General features: G+C 30.5%; 3 protein-coding genes across 6 annotated transcripts; 2 read left to right on the top strand and 1 right to left on the bottom strand.

Annotated features, from left to right (window-relative positions):
• Window positions 1-27: 27 nt before the first annotated feature.
• Window positions 28-5,748, bottom strand: LOC126839157 (lysozyme 1-like). 4 transcript variants are annotated; one of them, XR_007685796.1, is made up of 5 exons: window positions 5,423-5,748; window positions 5,083-5,336; window positions 1,941-2,073; window positions 1,061-1,258; window positions 28-214 (listed from the first exon to the last, which is right to left on the bottom strand). XR_007685796.1 is itself a non-coding variant. In XM_050574244.1 (4 exons), the coding sequence occupies exons 1-4, from the start codon at window positions 5,508-5,510 to the stop codon at window positions 201-203; spliced, it is 489 nt and encodes a 162-aa protein (XP_050430201.1). In that variant the 5' UTR covers window positions 5,511-5,732; the 3' UTR covers window positions 28-200. The 4 variants fall into 4 exon arrangements, 1 of the variants encoding a protein (XP_050430201.1); XR_007685795.1 differs by having other exon boundaries at window positions 1,072-1,258; XR_007685797.1 differs by having other exon boundaries at window positions 1,061-1,263; window positions 5,423-5,744.
• A 1,690-nt stretch (window positions 5,749-7,438) lies between these two features.
• On the top strand, window positions 7,439-11,630 carry LOC126839154 (uncharacterized). Its single transcript, XM_050574242.1, has 4 exons — window positions 7,439-7,882; window positions 8,431-9,009; window positions 11,162-11,235; window positions 11,302-11,630. The coding sequence occupies exons 1-4, from the start codon at window positions 7,801-7,803 to the stop codon at window positions 11,506-11,508; spliced, it is 942 nt and encodes a 313-aa protein (XP_050430199.1). The 5' UTR covers window positions 7,439-7,800; the 3' UTR covers window positions 11,509-11,630.
• An 880-nt stretch (window positions 11,631-12,510) lies between these two features.
• Window positions 12,511-18,983, top strand: LOC126839158 (lysozyme-like). Its single transcript, XM_050574245.1, has 4 exons — window positions 12,511-12,973; window positions 18,149-18,340; window positions 18,406-18,479; window positions 18,705-18,983. Exons 1-4 carry the CDS (start codon window positions 12,898-12,900, stop codon window positions 18,834-18,836), a joined length of 474 nt encoding a protein of 157 aa, XP_050430202.1. The 5' UTR covers window positions 12,511-12,897; the 3' UTR covers window positions 18,837-18,983.
• Window positions 18,984-19,294: the final 311 nt, after the last annotated feature.

Below are 19,294 nucleotides of genomic sequence, written 5' to 3'. Positions count from 1 at the left end.
TGCTAGCACAAAGTTATAGTATTACAGTTTAAATAAATATGACTTTTTGTTTATTATTTTCAGCGCGCAATCAACGTCATATTCAAATTATTAAAAATATAAATAAAAAAATAAATCTTGTGATAAAATAATAGAGATAATAAAAATAATAATAATAAATGATAAAGTAAAATAAAGCAGTTCATAAAATGTTCAAGTTTTCAGTCCAAAGTTCCTGAAACCAAAAAAAACAAATAATAAGTAAACAATAAAATTAACAGAAAACGGAAAATTCATGCAAAACGTGATCGTAATTAATTTATTGGCCAAGACTTAAGCTAAGACAAGATACAAGCTCTAGTGAAACAGTTAACATTTAAAAAAAAAACTTTCAAATAATTGTTATTAAAATAATTTTAATCTTAAAACGTTGAATTAATTGTATTGTGGGACGAAGTTATGTTTTATCATTATTAATGTTATACTTTTAGCTATTACTTATTACATTTATAACAATATAATTTTAAAAGGCTTCCACTAGATTTTTCTATAAATCCCCTCACTTCTGTGATTAACGCGTGTACTGTGAACATATACATGTAGTGAGCAGTGTTAGTAGTTTTTATGGAGTTGTCATTGTATTAAGGATTAGTTTGGCGAATAAAGTCTGATAATGTTCCTTTTTTAGCAAAACGACCAATTTTATATTATATAATATTATAGACATGTCAAACGATCATTATGTACCCCGACAACGTAACATTAATACAGTCTTAAGGTATCAGTTATTTATAAAACTGTATAATCTATTACGTAATGTATGTTATAATAATAGTAAACCTTTTAGTACTTGAATTTGTAATAAATAAAAAGTTAATAAAGACCGTTTTTTTGTCTAATTATCTCATCTTAAATGTTCTGTACCGGACAATATTATTTTCAGATTTATTTATATATTTACGTTTCGTATGTGACAATTATTTTTGTATTATTAATATTAACGTGTAAACCGTGTTAGAAGTATAGAATAATATAGTTATTTAGCACACAAACACAATGAAAAAAAAAAATTAAAACGTACAATTTAGTTACCTCGGCTATTGAGGAACAACTATAGCTATACAACTGCAACTCGTGTAATCTACTGATTTAGGTCTACTTGTGGGATACTAATATTCTTAATTGAAACACATTCCACGTCACACAGTTGCCTCGACGCGAATCAATGATGACGTATCTTTTGGTCGTGCACCAGATATCTCTTTTTCCCGCTGCCAAACTGTCCTACGCATCAACATATAATTTCCCAGCGGTTCACTTTATGTTTTTTTTTTGTAAAACAATACTTAGCGGCGTTGAACAAAAAAATGAATAGGCCAATCTCGAGTAATTATAAGTTATAAAAATAGATACCTTAAACTTTTACTTAAGATCAGAATTTTGTATTTAATTATTATATAATCTATAAAAGTAGACTATATTCGTCTGAAAACCTGGCGCGTGCCAGGGTCACTAATAATATAATAAATTGTCCAACTACGCCTTAAATTCACTTAGCCACTCCTTGCTTAAATTATTAGGGTTAAGTTTAATTTGTTTTTTTGATATTTTTCCCGGGAAAATACCCAACATCAACAATACTTATTTTCATTAAAAACGTTCAGTTATTCCTCAATAGGATTCGTGTATATTTAATTGGTAAAATAATTATAGTCTGTCACGACCATCGCGTTCTCCAGTACTATCATACAAGTACTCAAATATAAAGCACAGTACACAAAGAAAGAAACGTAAAATATAATACTGTAAAATCACAATCGACACAAAAAGGGCAACCTCCAAGGCCAATAAAATTGAAAAAGTACCCTATATATTAAGGAAACTGTTTAACGACTCGACTTAAAAGAGAAATAGCTTTTTGCATTTCCTTATTTCATAGTTTTAATGCACTAGATTTTCACCTTTGGCGCCAGGCCGGCACGTTTCGTATCGCCTCCAGAAGTTAGTCCTGTCGATTGGCGAACAGTCTTCGCGTCCGCTAAAGTGCGTTCTGGCGTAGTCGTCACAGTCGGTCACGCCATCTTGATTACAGTCCTGAGTAAAAATATATTAAATAAATTAATAATCATTTTAAATATAACAAAATTTGTTAATATTATATAAATATTGAAACACATACCACCCCCCCCCTTCCAAGAGCCCTCGACTATTTTGGGCATATAATATAGTTGTATTGTATACAAATACCATACAGTTAATGTGACTTAACGTGCTCTATAAGTATATCTAGGCGAATGTGTGTTACAACTCACAACATATTATTATTATTAAAAAATCAAAACGGTTAGAAAAAAACGCGATCAGGAACAGTTTTAAAAGACAATAAATCATCCGTATTCAATAATAGCAAAAATAATAAAAAACTAAGAGTGAATTTTAAAACCTATATAAACTCAAGAACTAGGCAAATGCTACAAAAGCTATTTTATATAATTTTTTATTGTATTGTGTATTCATTTTTATGTTATCCACATTTTGTTTTGATTCAAATCGCACTATAATTATTTTTTAATAATAATAATAAAAATAAGTAATTCCATTAGCAACATTATGCACAATATACATTCAATACATTAATGAAATTTTGCCATTTTGCTATATTCTATTCAATTTCACAACTGTTTGTTAGAAAAACACTACCTTGTTTCGATGACTTCATTCGTTAATTAAACTATAACTGTATATTTTTTATGTTTGAAGATCCCTTCTGATAACATATTATTAACATCAATTCATAAATAGCGCACATCAACTCGGAGTGAGGTTTGAATGTGTTACATCTAAATACTAAAGTGGCACAGATTTACAATTTTTTTTAACTACTGTTTTGCACAGTTAATTTGTGTTAATCAAATATAGTTTATTATATTTAAATTACAACTATGCCATTATTTCTATATTTAATATATGTTGAGAACAACAATGGTAGTTTTAAATACAAAAATGACCTTTTTAGAACAAATTTAGCAAAATAAAGAAAAAGTTTCCTCTCCTTCAGGGGAAAAGTGTTTTTGAATTTCGTTTAGTTTGTCAACGAAAATGGATAATACTTTTTCTAAAAAATATTCCATATAAATTTAGATCTAATTCGACTATTTTTAAAAAAGTTATTGCGCACGGTAGTTTTAATTTGAAATATATGTACATTTTGGCGGTGCTTTTCCCAATTTTGAAGGGAAACGGGTAAGCTTTTGCAGTATTTGGCTCAATAAAGTATTTTTCGTGTACGATTTCTGATCTATAGAGTTGCTACATAAAAAATTGGTTCAACGGATTAGAAGATTTTGTGGGTTCAGACAAAAAAAAATTATCTAAAAACACACCATTGTAAAAACAATAATTTTCCATCTACGCATGGAAGCTAACAATTAATAAAATAATATCTGTAATAGACTTTGTATTCCGATAACTCATCAGATATTTTAAACATAATATAATGGCCCAATAAATTGAGAGATAGATAATTATTTTACATCTAGGGTATCGTGCCATCAAAATGTATTTATAGCTAACACATCAATGTAAAATGCCTCGTGCTGTTTTTTTAAATTTAATCAATAATCTTTGGATTATTGATTAAGATATATATATATATATATATATATATATATAATGTGTATTGGCAAATGGTTAGTGTAAAATGTATTGGAGTTTATATTAATAAAAACATATATTTTTAATTCAGGTACTTTGGTCTTTGGATTATTGATTTAAATTTAAAAAAAATGAACGAGACATATAAAATGATGGGTTAGCTATAAATAAATTTTTATATACAGGGTGATACACTTATCGTGAACCACTCAATATCTTATAGGGATTAATAATAAATTAAAATTGTTTTTTTATATTTTGTTTATGCAATGTGAACAATTTTAATTTATTATTAAACCCTATGAGATATTGAGTGGTTCGCGATAAGTGGATTACCTGTACATATATATATATATATATTTTTTTTTTTTCTAAATAATACAAATATATTCAGAGTAATATTTGTTTATACCTAACCGTGAATGATTCCAATCTAAATTGCAATAGATTATAACTAAACGAGTTGCGTTGAAAACTCTATACTATCGATCGGCTATTATATTTTATGAATAATAACTTATAAAAGCTGCATACGATTCTGAAAGTGTTTGGAACCAATACATGGATCTTTTAGTCTTTACTATGTAGAACAAAGAAAAAATTATATTTCAAATAGATGGCTGATTTGTTATTAACAATGCTTTGAACTGTATAAAGCCCAAAAAGTATTTTTGCGGTCTGTGTTATACCTTGAATTTCTAAGGTTAAGTGCCGAGTAATTAAAATTAGTCGACCGCCTTGGATAACAAGCATTATTCCAATAATTACCTAAAATTAATACACAGACGGATTTCATACGGTAGTCAATGCTACTACCTAGTACAAAGCATTATATTAAGATTTTTAAATACATGGATAATATCCATTTTATGTTTGTAACTACCTGATTTGAAATTTGTATTATTATAAATTGTTTCTTTCTCAATTAATATGTATTGTTATTCGTTGTACAATTGTTATTGGTTTCTCTTTATACATGCAATTTGTATTATTATCAAAAGATAATTTTTATTTAAATCCAACAAGCTCTTAATGTATAAATAAATATTGGGTATTTTGCTTGTGCTATTACGTATTTTCATTGATAAATTATGTAAAATTATTCAAACAAAAATATATATTCAATACATTCCACGAATCGGTGACGATTAAACAGTGCATTGTTGTTATTGCGAGTTGTAGGATTGGCTATGCACGTTTAGTTTTTTTTCAGCAAAGACGACGCGAACACGGGAATCATTTTCAAAACAGTCTACGGTCAGTACAAGTTACAACGTAGTTTTATGTAGCTGCGATGTATTAATTCGGATTTTGTAGAAAAATATTATACGTTTAGTCCGAAATCCTGAGTAAACACATGGCGCATACAAATATTTAAACTGTATTCCCGAAGCTGCTGTTTGTGACAAGACGTCATTAATAATAACATGAAATCGACAAAAAACTCACCTTTCCCCACTTGGCCATGTAACTCTCCACCACTTTTTGAGCGCACACCAAGTCCTGGGCGCAGTCGACGAACGCCATGTCCCGGTCCGGGTCGTCGTCCTGCAACACTAGTTGACCCGCGTCCTTCCAGTATTCGCGGTGCAAGAAAAAAGGACCGCAGAAACCTCTGGAACATCCAAAGGACGAATTGCACAGGGTGGACGCGTGACACAGACACCGGACGCACGTCGAGTCCAGGTTCGACACGTATTTGCCTGCGGGATAAAACAATAAAACAAAACACTAAACAACATAATAATGTACTGCTACGGGGCACGGCTAGGTATAGGTAGGTACTTACCGCCGGTAGTGGCCGTGGTCATCCAAGCCGCAATCATCAACAATGCAGCGCACGTGAGAAAACAGTGTCTGAACGAGTCGTGCGACATGGCGGTACTACGGCTGTATTAACACTATACCTGTTGGCTGTTGCTGATGTTGTGTCGTGAAGACCGCCGCACGTTATCACATATTAAATAGTACACCAGCAGGCTATCTGTATTGTTACACCGAACAGCTGCCCGCTAGGTACTACCACTACTGTAATAATATCAGGTTTTGCGCACGACAAAAACCGCATAGCGACTACAGCAGTTGTACAGGTCTTATCGGCAACGGATGATAACTTTGCTCGGTTTGTTGTGTACGTCTTATGGCACCGGGAATTCATTTGCCAATATACCGATAATGGTGGGACGTAGGCTATATTTTTTATCTGATAATGCGCGGCCGGGTCAAACGGGCAACAGCCGGCGGAGAAGACCTAGAGAAGCAGGACGCAGAGGTGAAGGCGGCGTGACGACAAACTATTCTCACCGGGAGGAGGTAAGTTCGCCGATGGAATCCGGTCGCCGACGGTCCGATAACGGCCAAGGTTGTTTAGAATTTTTCATAATAATAATAATACATATGTATAGATATCTCATAATGTTATATTATAGTGTATAGTATACACTGTATACGCGTATAACCAACGTAGGATGCCTACAGTAGCGGCGGTTTTCGAGACATTACAGTATATTATACCTAATATGCATTTAGATACGCGGTAGTGGGTAGTAGCTCGTAAAATAACAATTACCGAACGGCCGTGACAATGGAAAACCATAATAATATAATGTATATGCTGTGTAAATGTTCACAAAAATTATACACCATACGGTAATTTTACTACTGTAAACGGAACGACAAATAAAGACTACTGTTCGGCAGCGGGACTTCTGGTTTTCGCCAGGCGTGTCGACGTGTGGAGCAACAGCAGAATAATGGATGCAATTGATCTACTGGTTAGGAGAATAAAGTATTATTATGTTGCATGTACTGTTATTAGTTAGAGTTTTTGACGCACTTGTGTATGTCTCCCCTGACAACAGTAACTGTCCGAACACCTATACCCTCATCAAAAGACAAAACCCTGACTAATTGACTTCTGCTCTCATTCGTCAGGATTTTACGAAAACTTTTAAACGGGCCTTTATTTAAGATCTTGTTGATTTTAGTCCATCTGACAGTATCATATTATATAAAATAACACATTCGTTAACTTTTATTAATAATAATAATTATACCAAAGAGAAAAAACGCTCTTTCTGTAGGTTCCGCATATCATATTATTGAGGCTAGAAAAAAGCTACATACTGTACATTTAAAAATTATAACCGTACAGTTTCTTAATCGTTCGAAACAACTTCAACATTAGGATTCTTTATTTTCTTGCATTTGATAAGAGCAAATATTTATTTTAAGCGGTTAATAGTGCGTTTGTTAAACAGACTGGTGTATACTTAGCGCTTAACATCTGTAAATGAATAAAAGTGAACAAATAACGCCTATATATTTTTACATTATAACATACATTTTGTCTGTTGTTTGAGTCGTTACTTATATTATTTAAACAGCGAAAGTAGGAATATAGCTATTTAAAAAAATAATAATAATAATCATAAACTATGTAAATAATCCGCGGGATTTCATTTAGAAAACGTCAAAATAACAAATTATGATAAAAATGAATAATTTTCCTCGAGTTCTCGTGAATAGTCTTGAAGATGTGTAGGTTTATTTATGATAAAGAAAATGTATGGAATTTATTTTGGGAAGATTTAAATTTTAGACAAATGATTAATTTTTACACATTAATAATTGTCTATGCGATTAATAGTTACTTCCTGCAGTCATAATAAAGTATCCAAATGCCACGTCGAAATTCAATGAATGAGAACATTGACATATAATGTAAATAATACTATTTTTTATTCATCCGTAAACAATTATTTTAAAACAATAAATATAAATATAATATTTAAATGATATATGCGTTTAAAATTCAGCCAAGAGCTTGACCTACGCATGCACCTACAGCTAGACGATGAGTCAAACGTCGTTTCAAAATTACAACTGGTTAACAGTACTATTTGTCATCCTAAGTCCGAGTAATGTTATGCGACTATTATGGGAATGACCATTGCCATGAGATATTATAATATGTATATGACGTGTTTAAAGCGTCACGATACGCGGACACAAATCATCCACTATTAACTCTACGTTATAAAAACGTGTTGTGGAGGTTACCCGAAGAGACTGCTACATTATAAACGGCAATTGCATTGGTAATCGTTGTTATTCTTTCACGAACTCCGATCAAGTCGAGTTCGGCGCAACTAAGGAAACCCGAAAATGGTTTCCAATTGTTTTATTAAGGCAAAAGTCATTGCGTTAGTATGCGCTGTCGCCCTTTCTTCTCGTCTGGTCGTCGGTTGTAAGTAGTTTTTTATTTCAATACTAAATACATATTTATTATACAAATATTCGTTTAATAAATTCACTGTTGAGTGATTATTATACTGCTATTAAATTGATTGATATTATGCGATTAATTGATAACTCTTAATATTCAATCGTTAGTAGAGTACAATTTTATTTAACATGACGGTCTCCTTTCTATACGTCAACAGTGGTTTTTAAAAATACTTTTTGTCATGCACGACTAATAATATCGACAAGCTAAAAAATAAAATATTTAATAATAAATAACAACTATTAATTTTTTAAGTTTTAGACATTTACTTAAACGTTTTCAAATTAAACAATTGCAACACAAGAACTTCGATTTATATCCAATCATAGTTGTTTGATATTTTTTAGCTATATTGCTAATAATTGATGTTTGAGAAACCTTAAATATCTATTGATTCGTTTAAAATTTTTAAATAACGTGTACGATGAACTATTTTTTTCCTCATATGATCACTGATTTGCGATACGTTAGTTTTATAATATATCAATCGTGAGAAATGGTTTGTTTAGTTCCAGAATCGGATTATGATCGACTACAATTGCAACAGATCAAACTGCAGGAAGAAATCCAAGAAAAACTCCACCAACAACAGCTGATACAACAACAAATTTTACTGCTACAGCCGCACCAAAAGATATCACAGTCGATACCGTCGCAACAAGCCCAATCACAGCAGCAAATCCAACAGCAAGCACAACCCTTGCAGTCACAACAGCTGTACATCCAAGAACAGAGCCAACCGGGTTCGTCACAAATGTTTATTCAGCAGCAATTACAGCCCGAACATAAACTGCAACAGCAACCTCAACCGTTAGATGTCCAGCAACAAAACGAACAGCGTTTCCAGGCTCAAGTCCAACAGCAAAATCAACAAGAACTGCTGCTAAAAGAACAGCTACAACAGCAGTCGCCTAAGTTTGTGCGCATAACGGAGGTTTGTTTAGCATGTATTTGCGAAGCTATGTCGTCGTGCAATCGCAGCTTAACGTGCGAAGGAGATGTATGCGGCCCGTTCCGCATCACGTGGGCGTATTGGTCGGACGCCGGAAAACCGGTTTTGTATGGGGATAACCCGAACGATGGACAAGGTAAGACCGCATTACATTGGTATAATATCATAAAGTTGTAGGAAAACATGTGTAAACTGTAGTGTACGTATGCTCTGGACATCCATGCATGTCTGTCGGTGCCAAATTGACATTCGTTTTATTTAACCTTAATAAACAATAACTAAAAGCACTAGTCTGAAATGATTTCATGTCGGTCGCATAACTATTATAAAAAAATGTTAAACAAAATTGTATCTATTAACGGAATCGTATGTGGCGATAATCATTTCAAAAGTCATTTAAGTGTGTGTGTGTGGGTGGTGTTACCTACTTAAAATTTGTTTGTATAATAACTCCAAAAAAATACAATATATATATATATATATATATATATAGACACGAGTCGAGTTTTTAAAACTTTTAAATAATTGATAAAAACAAATAGAAACACATGACTAGAACGTGTTTCTACTAAAAACTCCATTTCATAAAAAAAGTGACTCATGTTGTTTCTGCAATCATCGATTTATATTTTTATATATATATATGATAAATGGTATAAAAGACTATGGAATAGGTTTTTGGTAATTTCATTAATGCAATTAAGGTGAGAACCTATAATCCTTAAATTTATTAGTGTAAATTAATTATTATTTAATAACAATCGTATTCATAATTTAGGCGAGTTAAAATTATAATGTTTTAGCTTTAGTGCGGAGCTGAGAAGGTATTGTTTTTACAATGATGTGTTTTTATTTTGTATTTTTTTTTTTTTTGTGTCTGGACCCACGATATCTCGTAAACCGCTGAACCGATTTCTTCGTGTAGCAACTCTATGAATCATACCTGGAAGGTACTTTATTAGGCCAAAAATTAAAAAAAGTCACCCCTTCCCCATCAAACTCGAGAAAAACACCTAAAAAGTTTACAAATTTTTCAACTTTTTTCTTTATTTCACTTTTTCAAGCAAAGTTTTAGAGATTTAGATCTGAAAATTAGACCGAAGGTAGATCTAAAATGGAACTATAACATATACAATTTTCTCAAAAATCTGTAGTCAAATTTTTTTTTTATTGAGGAAAAACACCAAAAGTAGGGTAAATTTACACTTTGGCCGTAGTCAGTTTCTAGGTTGCTATGTGTGAGTGAATCAACAGTCAACAGGTAATGAAATATTTTCATTATATTGTTAATTGCGATGTATGGGTAACTATGACAGTACATTTTTATAGACAGACGATCAACCCTTATCGTATCCACCCTGCACAAGACTAAATGTTAAATTTTAAGTACATTATTGCTAGTCCCACGATATTTTCTAAACCACCATAACTGGTTTAAACATACAATCCAAAGATTCGCATCGAAACGTTTATTTAAAAGTGATTTTATCACTTTTAGTTATAATAAAATCTGTAGACCTGTGACCTCTCCGTCCCCACTATGCCCCGACCCCACTGTGCTGGCTTTTATTTTTAATGTTTGAATACTTATTCACAATTAATCATGACCATTCCAATCTATACTGCTGTATACAATACGCGTGATTGATATAAATGTTAGTCTCCGTTGTACTTACTGATTTATTAAGTCATATTATATTTTAACTAATAACATTTACATTTTTTTAACGATTTTTGTTATTAACGACCGGGGTCAAAGAACTAACACTTTATACTGATAAAAACTGATAATTTAGTTTCTATGTTTTCATAAACGAAAACATGTTTATCACTGGACTATTCAAAAAACAATTTAATCTATTATAGCCTTAACCTATTAACCTATTTAAGCTAGTCGAAAACATATTTTTAAAGTACATGGATTCAGATGTATTAAAATCGGATATTTGAACAAGTATTTAAATTACATTTATTTAATGAATTATAACCAAATGTAGGTACAAAGACAATATTTATTTGAATAATACTACTGATTATACTTACTAGTATGTATAATAAATGTTAATACATAAAATACAATTAAGAATTAAACAAAGTATATAATTCGAAACGGGTTAGGTAAGTCAGCCCGCAATATTATAATACTTTTTTAAATCGATGTATACCTCTAGAAGGACATTTGTTATTAATTTGTTATATTATGTAGCTTTTTTGTTGGGTTTAAATTTAAAAACGATTTATTTAGCATATTGGATAAATTTATCAAATTGTTTTATTTTTATTTTTAGCGTTTGCCAGGTGTGCCAACGATTTGGTGTGTTCCAAACAAACGGTTTTGGCTTACACGTCCAGATTCGCTCAGGTAAAAACAGGATTACTCGAAACAACGTTGAATGCGTTTTGCTTTATCCCATGAGTTTTTTTTCAGGACTGCAATGGCGACGGCCAAGTCGATTGTTGGGATTACGCTTCCATCCACATACTGGGTGGTTACGGGTGCAGGGCGCCGTTAAGTCAAAATTTCAAAAATAAATTTGAAACCTGTCAGAAATCAGTGAACGAACTGTCGGGATCTCCCATTACACAGCAAGCCAACGAAAACATAATCTTCCCACAAAATCCAGCAGTAGCATAACAAATCAATTAATCCTTGGACACAATTATTATTTATTTTTTAACTGCCTACTATTTTATGATAATCAATATTAAATTTTTATAATACGTTTAATAACTTATCATATAATACATAATAATATATGGATACATAATATGTATATATATATGTATGTATTTACTATTTACTATACAATCATTGTATGACCCATTTCTATTGTTAATCCTTAAATATTTTTTTGTGCATACCTATTGATCTTGGCCTGTAAAAAAAAACAATTTAATTTCACTAGTGTATACCTAGTACATGTCATAATAACAATGGCACCGCTAAAGGCTTTCTTAAATCCTTGATGACGTACTCGTTATTGTTAACTAACCAGAAGTTACTTCTGCGTAATGAAATTAATTAAAACCTTTTGTTTTTGTATTTCCTCAATCCTTGCACGAATGACTTGAAATTACGCCGGCGACTAAAACAAAAATTTAACGTAAAGTTCTGTTATATTACACCACAAGTCTGTATGTTCACAATTTATGTAAGGGCTACCATAATAATACAAATATTACAATCAAAAAACCGATTTGTAAATCGAGTATATTTTTTATTCTATTTTATATTATAAGGTGTGATTTGGACACATGTCGGTTAAGTTAGAGCAAATCTGTTAATTGTTCAACTGACGAGAACCTCTGAAATTCAGAGGTTCTCAGAGGATAACTATTTTATCATTATTCAGAGTCTAAATGATAAAATAGTTATTAATTTATGTAATGACCCATAATTATTATTGTATAGTATTTTTCGAAATACTGTCGGTAAGCGTTTTGTCGAAAACCGGTCACGACCGTAGCACCGTTATACTTAATAGGTTAATTTTTTTTTTTTAAACTAATTTTCGTGCAAATTTACTATGGTAAAACTTTTTAGTTTATTTATTAGTTACTGAACAGTACAGTGAACAAATGCGATAGGTAAATTTTGTTTTCAAATTTAGCTTTAATTTTGATCCTAGCCTTTCCGTATAGGACATGCCGAACTGTTGATACACAAATGATCTTAACTATTCTTAACTGTACACTAATTTAACCTATTGTGAGTTTTAAACCTTTAGGACACTTTTTGTAACAAACTATCGCTTTTTTCCCCATGTAGTTTCTAACAGACTGTGAAAAAATTAATTTTCTTGTATTTGTAGGGGAAACCGCATCCGGTCCGTCGACGACAACGCTATACATTATATCGTAATGTAGTGTCATGTGTGAATGCAAAGTGGGGGAAATTTGAGAACACCTAGGTCGGTTTTGTAGCGTCAACTTGCGGGCACCAGCTATTTTAGGTATAGGAAGAAGCATCTACCCTGTGTGTTCACATTCATTGTGCAGAAATCCGTCGGACCAGTTGGAAGTCATGGGCGTGCTACTTAGATTTTTGTTGGCGGCTGTGTTGTGCGCGGCGTTGGTTTTCTCTCAAAATGATTTGCAAGGTATTTGTGTCGTTTTGTACTATCAGTATTATTTAATAAATTTTGTGCATTGAGGGAACGCTTGTAACAGATGTAAGACCTTTTAAAATATCCGTAGCCGCTTGTGATTAACTCTAAAATTAGATTTTTTTTGCTCTATATCATTGCTTTTTGGTTTTACAAAACAAAACCGACCTTTTAAACTCATAATAAAAAATATCTAATTCTGAATAATATGTTCCTATCGTGACCACAATTATAAATAAGAAAAACTAATCGTTTGGGACATTTAGGTACCTTTTATTAATGTCGTTTAAGTTTGTATCTTGAGTGATCTTTAATTTAAATCAAAATAATACACGTTTTTAGGGACACTTTTAAAAGTAATAGACCAGGAGTTTGTTAAAAATTTTAAATCATACGTTTTGTAGTTTGAAGTAAACAAAGTAGGTTTCATTTTATGTTCTAGTCGATGAACAGTAGGATTTTTATGCAAACGTACCTTGCCATATTATTGTTTAATTGCAATAATTATGATGTTTATTTACATTTTTTAATATAATTCAAAGGAAAATTGAAATTATGTATTTATAAAACATTTTCCGACATTAAAGTTATTTTATATATTTTGTAATAAAACTTTTTTTTTACAAAAATAAACGTTTTTTTTTTAAAAAATTTAGATAAAGTATTAAGATGCAAAATTAAAAAATTAACTTAATTATTCTTTATACAGTACGTTATAATTAATTTAATTGAATTTACCTATTGTTGATTTGTTTTACTACAACAGGAACTACTTTAATGCGCGTCGTGTATAAATCACGCTATTATTTTTCCTGTGATATAATTCCTCATTAAGTTTAGTATCTAACAATCACGAAAAAAATGATCTCAAATAATTAACATTTTATTTTTATTGTCATTTTATGTTAACTGTTGGCTCATGCAAATCGAATAACGTCCACATTTATTTATGAATTAACAATAATAAATGTATTTATTGTATTTAAAGTGCTTTTACGTCTTATTTCGTACACGTTTGGTAACTATTTAAAAATGATACTTGCTACCGTTTAGATATATATATATATTATTATATACCTTTGTAAAATCATAATTATATCAGTGTGGTATTATCTCGGATTATAGCACAGTCGGTCAATTATTATCCTTTATTTTCTTAACCTATATAGTAAATATTAATTATTTATACAGTATAATTATTATTATTGTTTATTATTAATGAATAATTATTATTTTTTTTTATTTTTAATGAATAATTGTTATTATTACATAAAATTGCATAATATTTATCAAACTTGAAATCATTTATTATATATCAAGTACCCAATGGTAAAACACCTAATCGTTTTCAATCGTTCCTTCGTGTTTTTAAAATAGAGTGAGCTAAACAATTTGTAAATTAGATCTTAACTTTTGGGGAATAATTAATAGGTACTTTTTATGTCATGAAATTCGTTTCGTTTTTTCAAGGTCAAATCATAATTAAATGTTATTATCAAAAATAATTATTTTGCTTAATTTATCTTCATTTTGTGTATGTATATATATTTATTGAATCATATATAAACCTATGTGTTATTTTTACTTTACTTTTAAAAGTAGCATATAGAAACTCATAGGAAAGTTGTGATACTTAAATCGTTGAAAATATAACAATACGATGTATATTAAGTATTGCTTGTATAATTTATTGCTTAAATTATTTGTTTTATTTATAACATCAAATAATGTAAAATAAAGTTATAACATCATTGGTCTAATAAATTTGCTCCCCTCACTACTAACAAAAAACCTATATAAAATTAAAAAAATGTGAAGTATTAAAAAAAAATGTATGCATAATTATCAAATTTAAAACACCTGAAAGCAATAAAGATGTTTTGTGTCATAGTATGACTTATTTTTACACTCAAAATGATTGTTTTTTAAAAAAATGTATATTAATTAATGCATTAATATTTTATAAAATTAATTGAGGAATTAATTTAGTTAAGGATTGTTTTTTAATTATACTTATTATTTGCTGTTGGTGATTAGTTGAAACTCAATATACTGAATTATAATATTATGTTGCGCTATAAACATATTATTTTTGATATAGTACGTCATGTATATGGGTTTTTCAGCAGGTATCCGGAATATAAATTCATTTCCAAACTATGATACAATAAACATACATATTATATATCATACATTTGTGTATATTTCTGTGATGTATTAGTTCATTAAATATTCAAATGAATGCGAATGGTTTGATAAATTTTCGCCAAAGCACATCGGTCATTGCACATTTACCTTTGTTACGATCTTAATGGTGACCATTTGACGCATGATTTCGCTAACTTCATTAGCGTATGCGGGCTATCGCATGCGTCACATATTATTATAGTATAGTGGCACCAGCATTCCGCTTCTGATAAAATAATGAAAATAATAATGCTATGTATCCTATAATAATTTGTGGGAAGCATTTCGGACAGTCGGTTTGTCCCACAGCGCCCGCGAGAATATTATAATATTATCCTACACGTTATTGCGAAATCACCTGTAGCTATGAGTAAACGTCGCTATACAAGGATATCTGGCGATTAACTGCCGGACGCCTATGTTATGGCTGTCTTGTTGAAATAAACCAAATAAACATTATTCAAAAAGTTGCCCAGATTAGTTGCGCCGTTATCGCGTGTACAGTTTGTTTGTTATTTAACGCGACTCAAAGACTTAAAAAGGTTCGTCGTATTTGTCCGTTGTGATCCCCAAAACAAGAACAGCTATCGTGGCAACGGTAAAGTAAACGTGGCAAGGGTCGACGGACAAACGTTTCCATTAATTGGTCCAGAAGATAATGTTATACACAAAACGGTTGTTATTCGCTCGGAACTGTAATTTACACTGGACAACTGACGTCTCTGCCTGTTTAACTCTATAATCGTTGGCGATAATTGATTTACTAACGGCTAATAATATGTTGTACCTACACAGGCGGATGACTGTTCGCCATACAGGTGAATCATACAGTGCGTCGATCCCGAGCGAAATTAGCCATCATATACTTAACCTGTAAGGAACTCGGTGACGTCTAAAAAACGTGTGTTCGATATGAACAAATTACGTTATGCAGAATATAGATACATATTCGGTATATTATAATAATATAAATTTTAGAAAACATTTTATTATTAATAAAAAAAAAAATAGTATCTAAGACAGTAGAAATGTGTATTATTTGAAAAGTACAGAAAAAGTAATTCAAACACTTCTTAAAATTGTAAAGGGATAGTAATTTAAGGTACACATTTTTAAGCATACTGAAATTTAAAACAATTATTAATTCTCTATAAAAACGCAATGTTACTTAACCGCTCTTAGCAGATCTTTATTACAGAGTAACGTGCAATAGAAACATAGCAAAAAGCGCAGTATTTCATATAATAAAAAATGGGTGTGACATATTCCTGTTATGGTATGACTATGCAGGGTTTAAAATAGCGAAAGGTAGCATTCTAAATAATAGATTTGTTTATTTCAATACGATTACTGTATTATTACCATAAAAACAATTTAACTGAAATTATGTTATTTCGTTTTTTTTTGCATTTGTATATTTCTATTTAAAAACCTTTAATTTTGAAAAGATCCTCCACACAATACGTGCATATTCATTTAACAAAAGACACTTAACTCTTAAAGTTAAAAGAATCACTCTGTATGTATGCAATATCAAATAATATTTTATACATATTCTAACGGCTCAACATATTACGTGAGTTTACTAAACAAGCAAAGACAAAGCATTATTATTTGTTCCTTTAGCTTTATACATTTAAGTTTTTTTTAATGAATAATACATTGGCATTTCTACAATAGTATTTTTCTCAGAAAAACTGCTTCAGGGTTTACAAAATGGCATGCCATTAAGTTAACGACATCACGGAATTCTCCCTTCTTTATGCCCGTATCTTCTTGATTGGTTTATCTCAGTTATTGGAAGTGAAACAGTTTTTCATTCTATTTTAATTGAAAATTCTTCAACAACTTTTATGATGACCAACTCTTTCCGAGTTTAACAACTTGTACGAAGTTGTAATTTAGTTTTGTATTTAGCTAGTGATTACTGACTATAGTGCGTACTTAGATTTTCTTTTAAAATAAATTAAACCGCCTGAGTATTAAAACTATAATTTTGTTCGAGTAAATTATATTGCACGTTACATTTCTTTCTCCTTTTTATCAACTTCACATTTTTACATTCAAACAAATAAGAGTATAGCGTAGCTGACACTATGATGATTCAGCTTTTTTTTTTTGATCGTATAGGCATTATTTTATAATAATTAATCTATTGTTGAGTACCGGGTACCAGTTAGTTTCCAACTGTACAAGTACAAGGGTATTGAAATATGTGTATGCCTATGAGGTCGTTATAAAAATAATAAAAACAAAAATGGAAACATCTTACATATCATATAGAAGCTAGAAGACATGTTTTGATACAATAATGGCTAAGCAACTGCGTTGTAAGATTTGGAAACAAATATTAAATCAATGTGAATTTTTTTTTATATGTTTATATTATATGACCTAGAAAATTGTAGCTTTATTTGAAGTCTTATCGAAAAACTACCTTTACTTTAGCTTTTAATAATAAGGCGATGTGGCTTTCTTTTAAGAATTTATTTTATTTTACTCACAGGGCGAGGGAGGGGCAAGTCAAAAAATAACATAGGTATGTTTCAATTAGCTCTAGTAGAACGGATATGTTATTAATTTTATTTTACTATTGTAAGATATTCTGCTTAACGGATTTAGAACTTGCAAGTATTTTAAAGTTAGTTATGCCTTTTGGAACGATGTAAACGCGTCGATCCTAGAACAATATTTAATATCATTCTAAAGGGAATAACTACACTCTATTGCCCTAAAGGGTACAAATTAATTATTATTAATCAATATTATTGTTGTAGTTATAATAAATAATAATTTTTGGCTTGGTAACGTTTTCATTTCGTGATATTCATAATATACTACTTGTTAAGCTTTTTTTATTTTTTATTAAAATACAGTTTTTTTTTAAATTTAAAATACGTACTAGAATACTTTTACATCACCGGCTTCAATTATACGTTTTTATTATATTTGTCTTTAACTAAAATATAATGCATTTTGCAGATGAATGGCCACCAGGATGGACAGAGAAATGCATCGGTTGTATATGTGAAGCTTCATCAGGATGCAACCAAACACTCGAGTGTATCGAGCAGAACGACGTCAAGTACTGTGGTGTGTTTTTGCTAAGTGACATTTATTGGCAAGATGCCGGAACACCCGTTCTTTTAGGAGATGACCCATCTCGAATTGGAGGTAATTGAACGAGAGGTCATGCTACTTAATGATATTATGTCTAACAACTTCGTTATGTTTTTTAGCTTTTGAGCGCTGTGTACGAGATCCGTATTGTGCTGCCAGAGCAGTAAACCAGTACATCCAACGATATGCAAAGGTAATGCAAAGCGATGAACTTAAAACATTTCCATATTATGAAATAGACAACATTCCATATTATAATATTTAACAGTACAGATTGTACAATTTCACACCAATAACATGATATAGCGATATAATTTGTTATGATATCAATGAAAATATGAAATGAAGAAATTATACAAAACATCTAAATACATCAATATACATTTTTTTATTTTACTTACAAGCGTCATTCTTCCAGGATTGTAACCGGGACGGTGTGATTTCCTGCGATGACTACGTTCGACTACATTACTTTGGCGAAGCAAATTGTGAAAGACCTATTGCATCTCTTCCTTACTATAGAGTTTTCAAAAGTTGTATTACATCCTAAACAAATTATTTAAATCGTAATCACATTAAGATTTTACATTTATCCTTAATTTAATTTAATTTATTTCATGTATTTTTATACAATAACACATACGTTTTATAAAATATATTACTTGTGCGTTGCTCAGAAACGATCTTAGTATATTTCATGTAAAAAATGTAATAATACAAAAGAGTGCATTTTAAAGTAAAGAGTTTAAGTAATTTAAGTTTTTAAAGTTTTTTATTAGTTGAAAAATATGTTTTACGCTATCGAAGAAGATCCGAATACGCTTCTTATGAAAGCTTTAATGAACGCTCAAGATGATATCATGACAAATCAAGTATAAATTAATTGTCTAAGTAGGACAGTAGATTTTTAGCCAAAAAAACGGTCGAATATTATACTAGTCTCTTATTTCATACAAAATTTAATTCAAAGACTATTTTCTAAATTGTTTGTACCTATTGTTTTTTTTA

Source organism: Adelges cooleyi, unplaced genomic scaffold, assembly GCF_023614345.1.
Source record: "Adelges cooleyi isolate 19-005CV unplaced genomic scaffold, UGA_ACOO_1.1 ACOO_flye_CR_arks_rails_tigmint_CR_PRNA_30, whole genome shotgun sequence".
Lineage (NCBI taxonomy): Eukaryota > Metazoa > Arthropoda > Insecta > Hemiptera > Adelgidae > Adelges > Adelges cooleyi.
The sequence above is the reverse complement of the archived record's forward strand: the minus strand, read 5'-3'. Positions and strand labels throughout refer to the sequence as shown.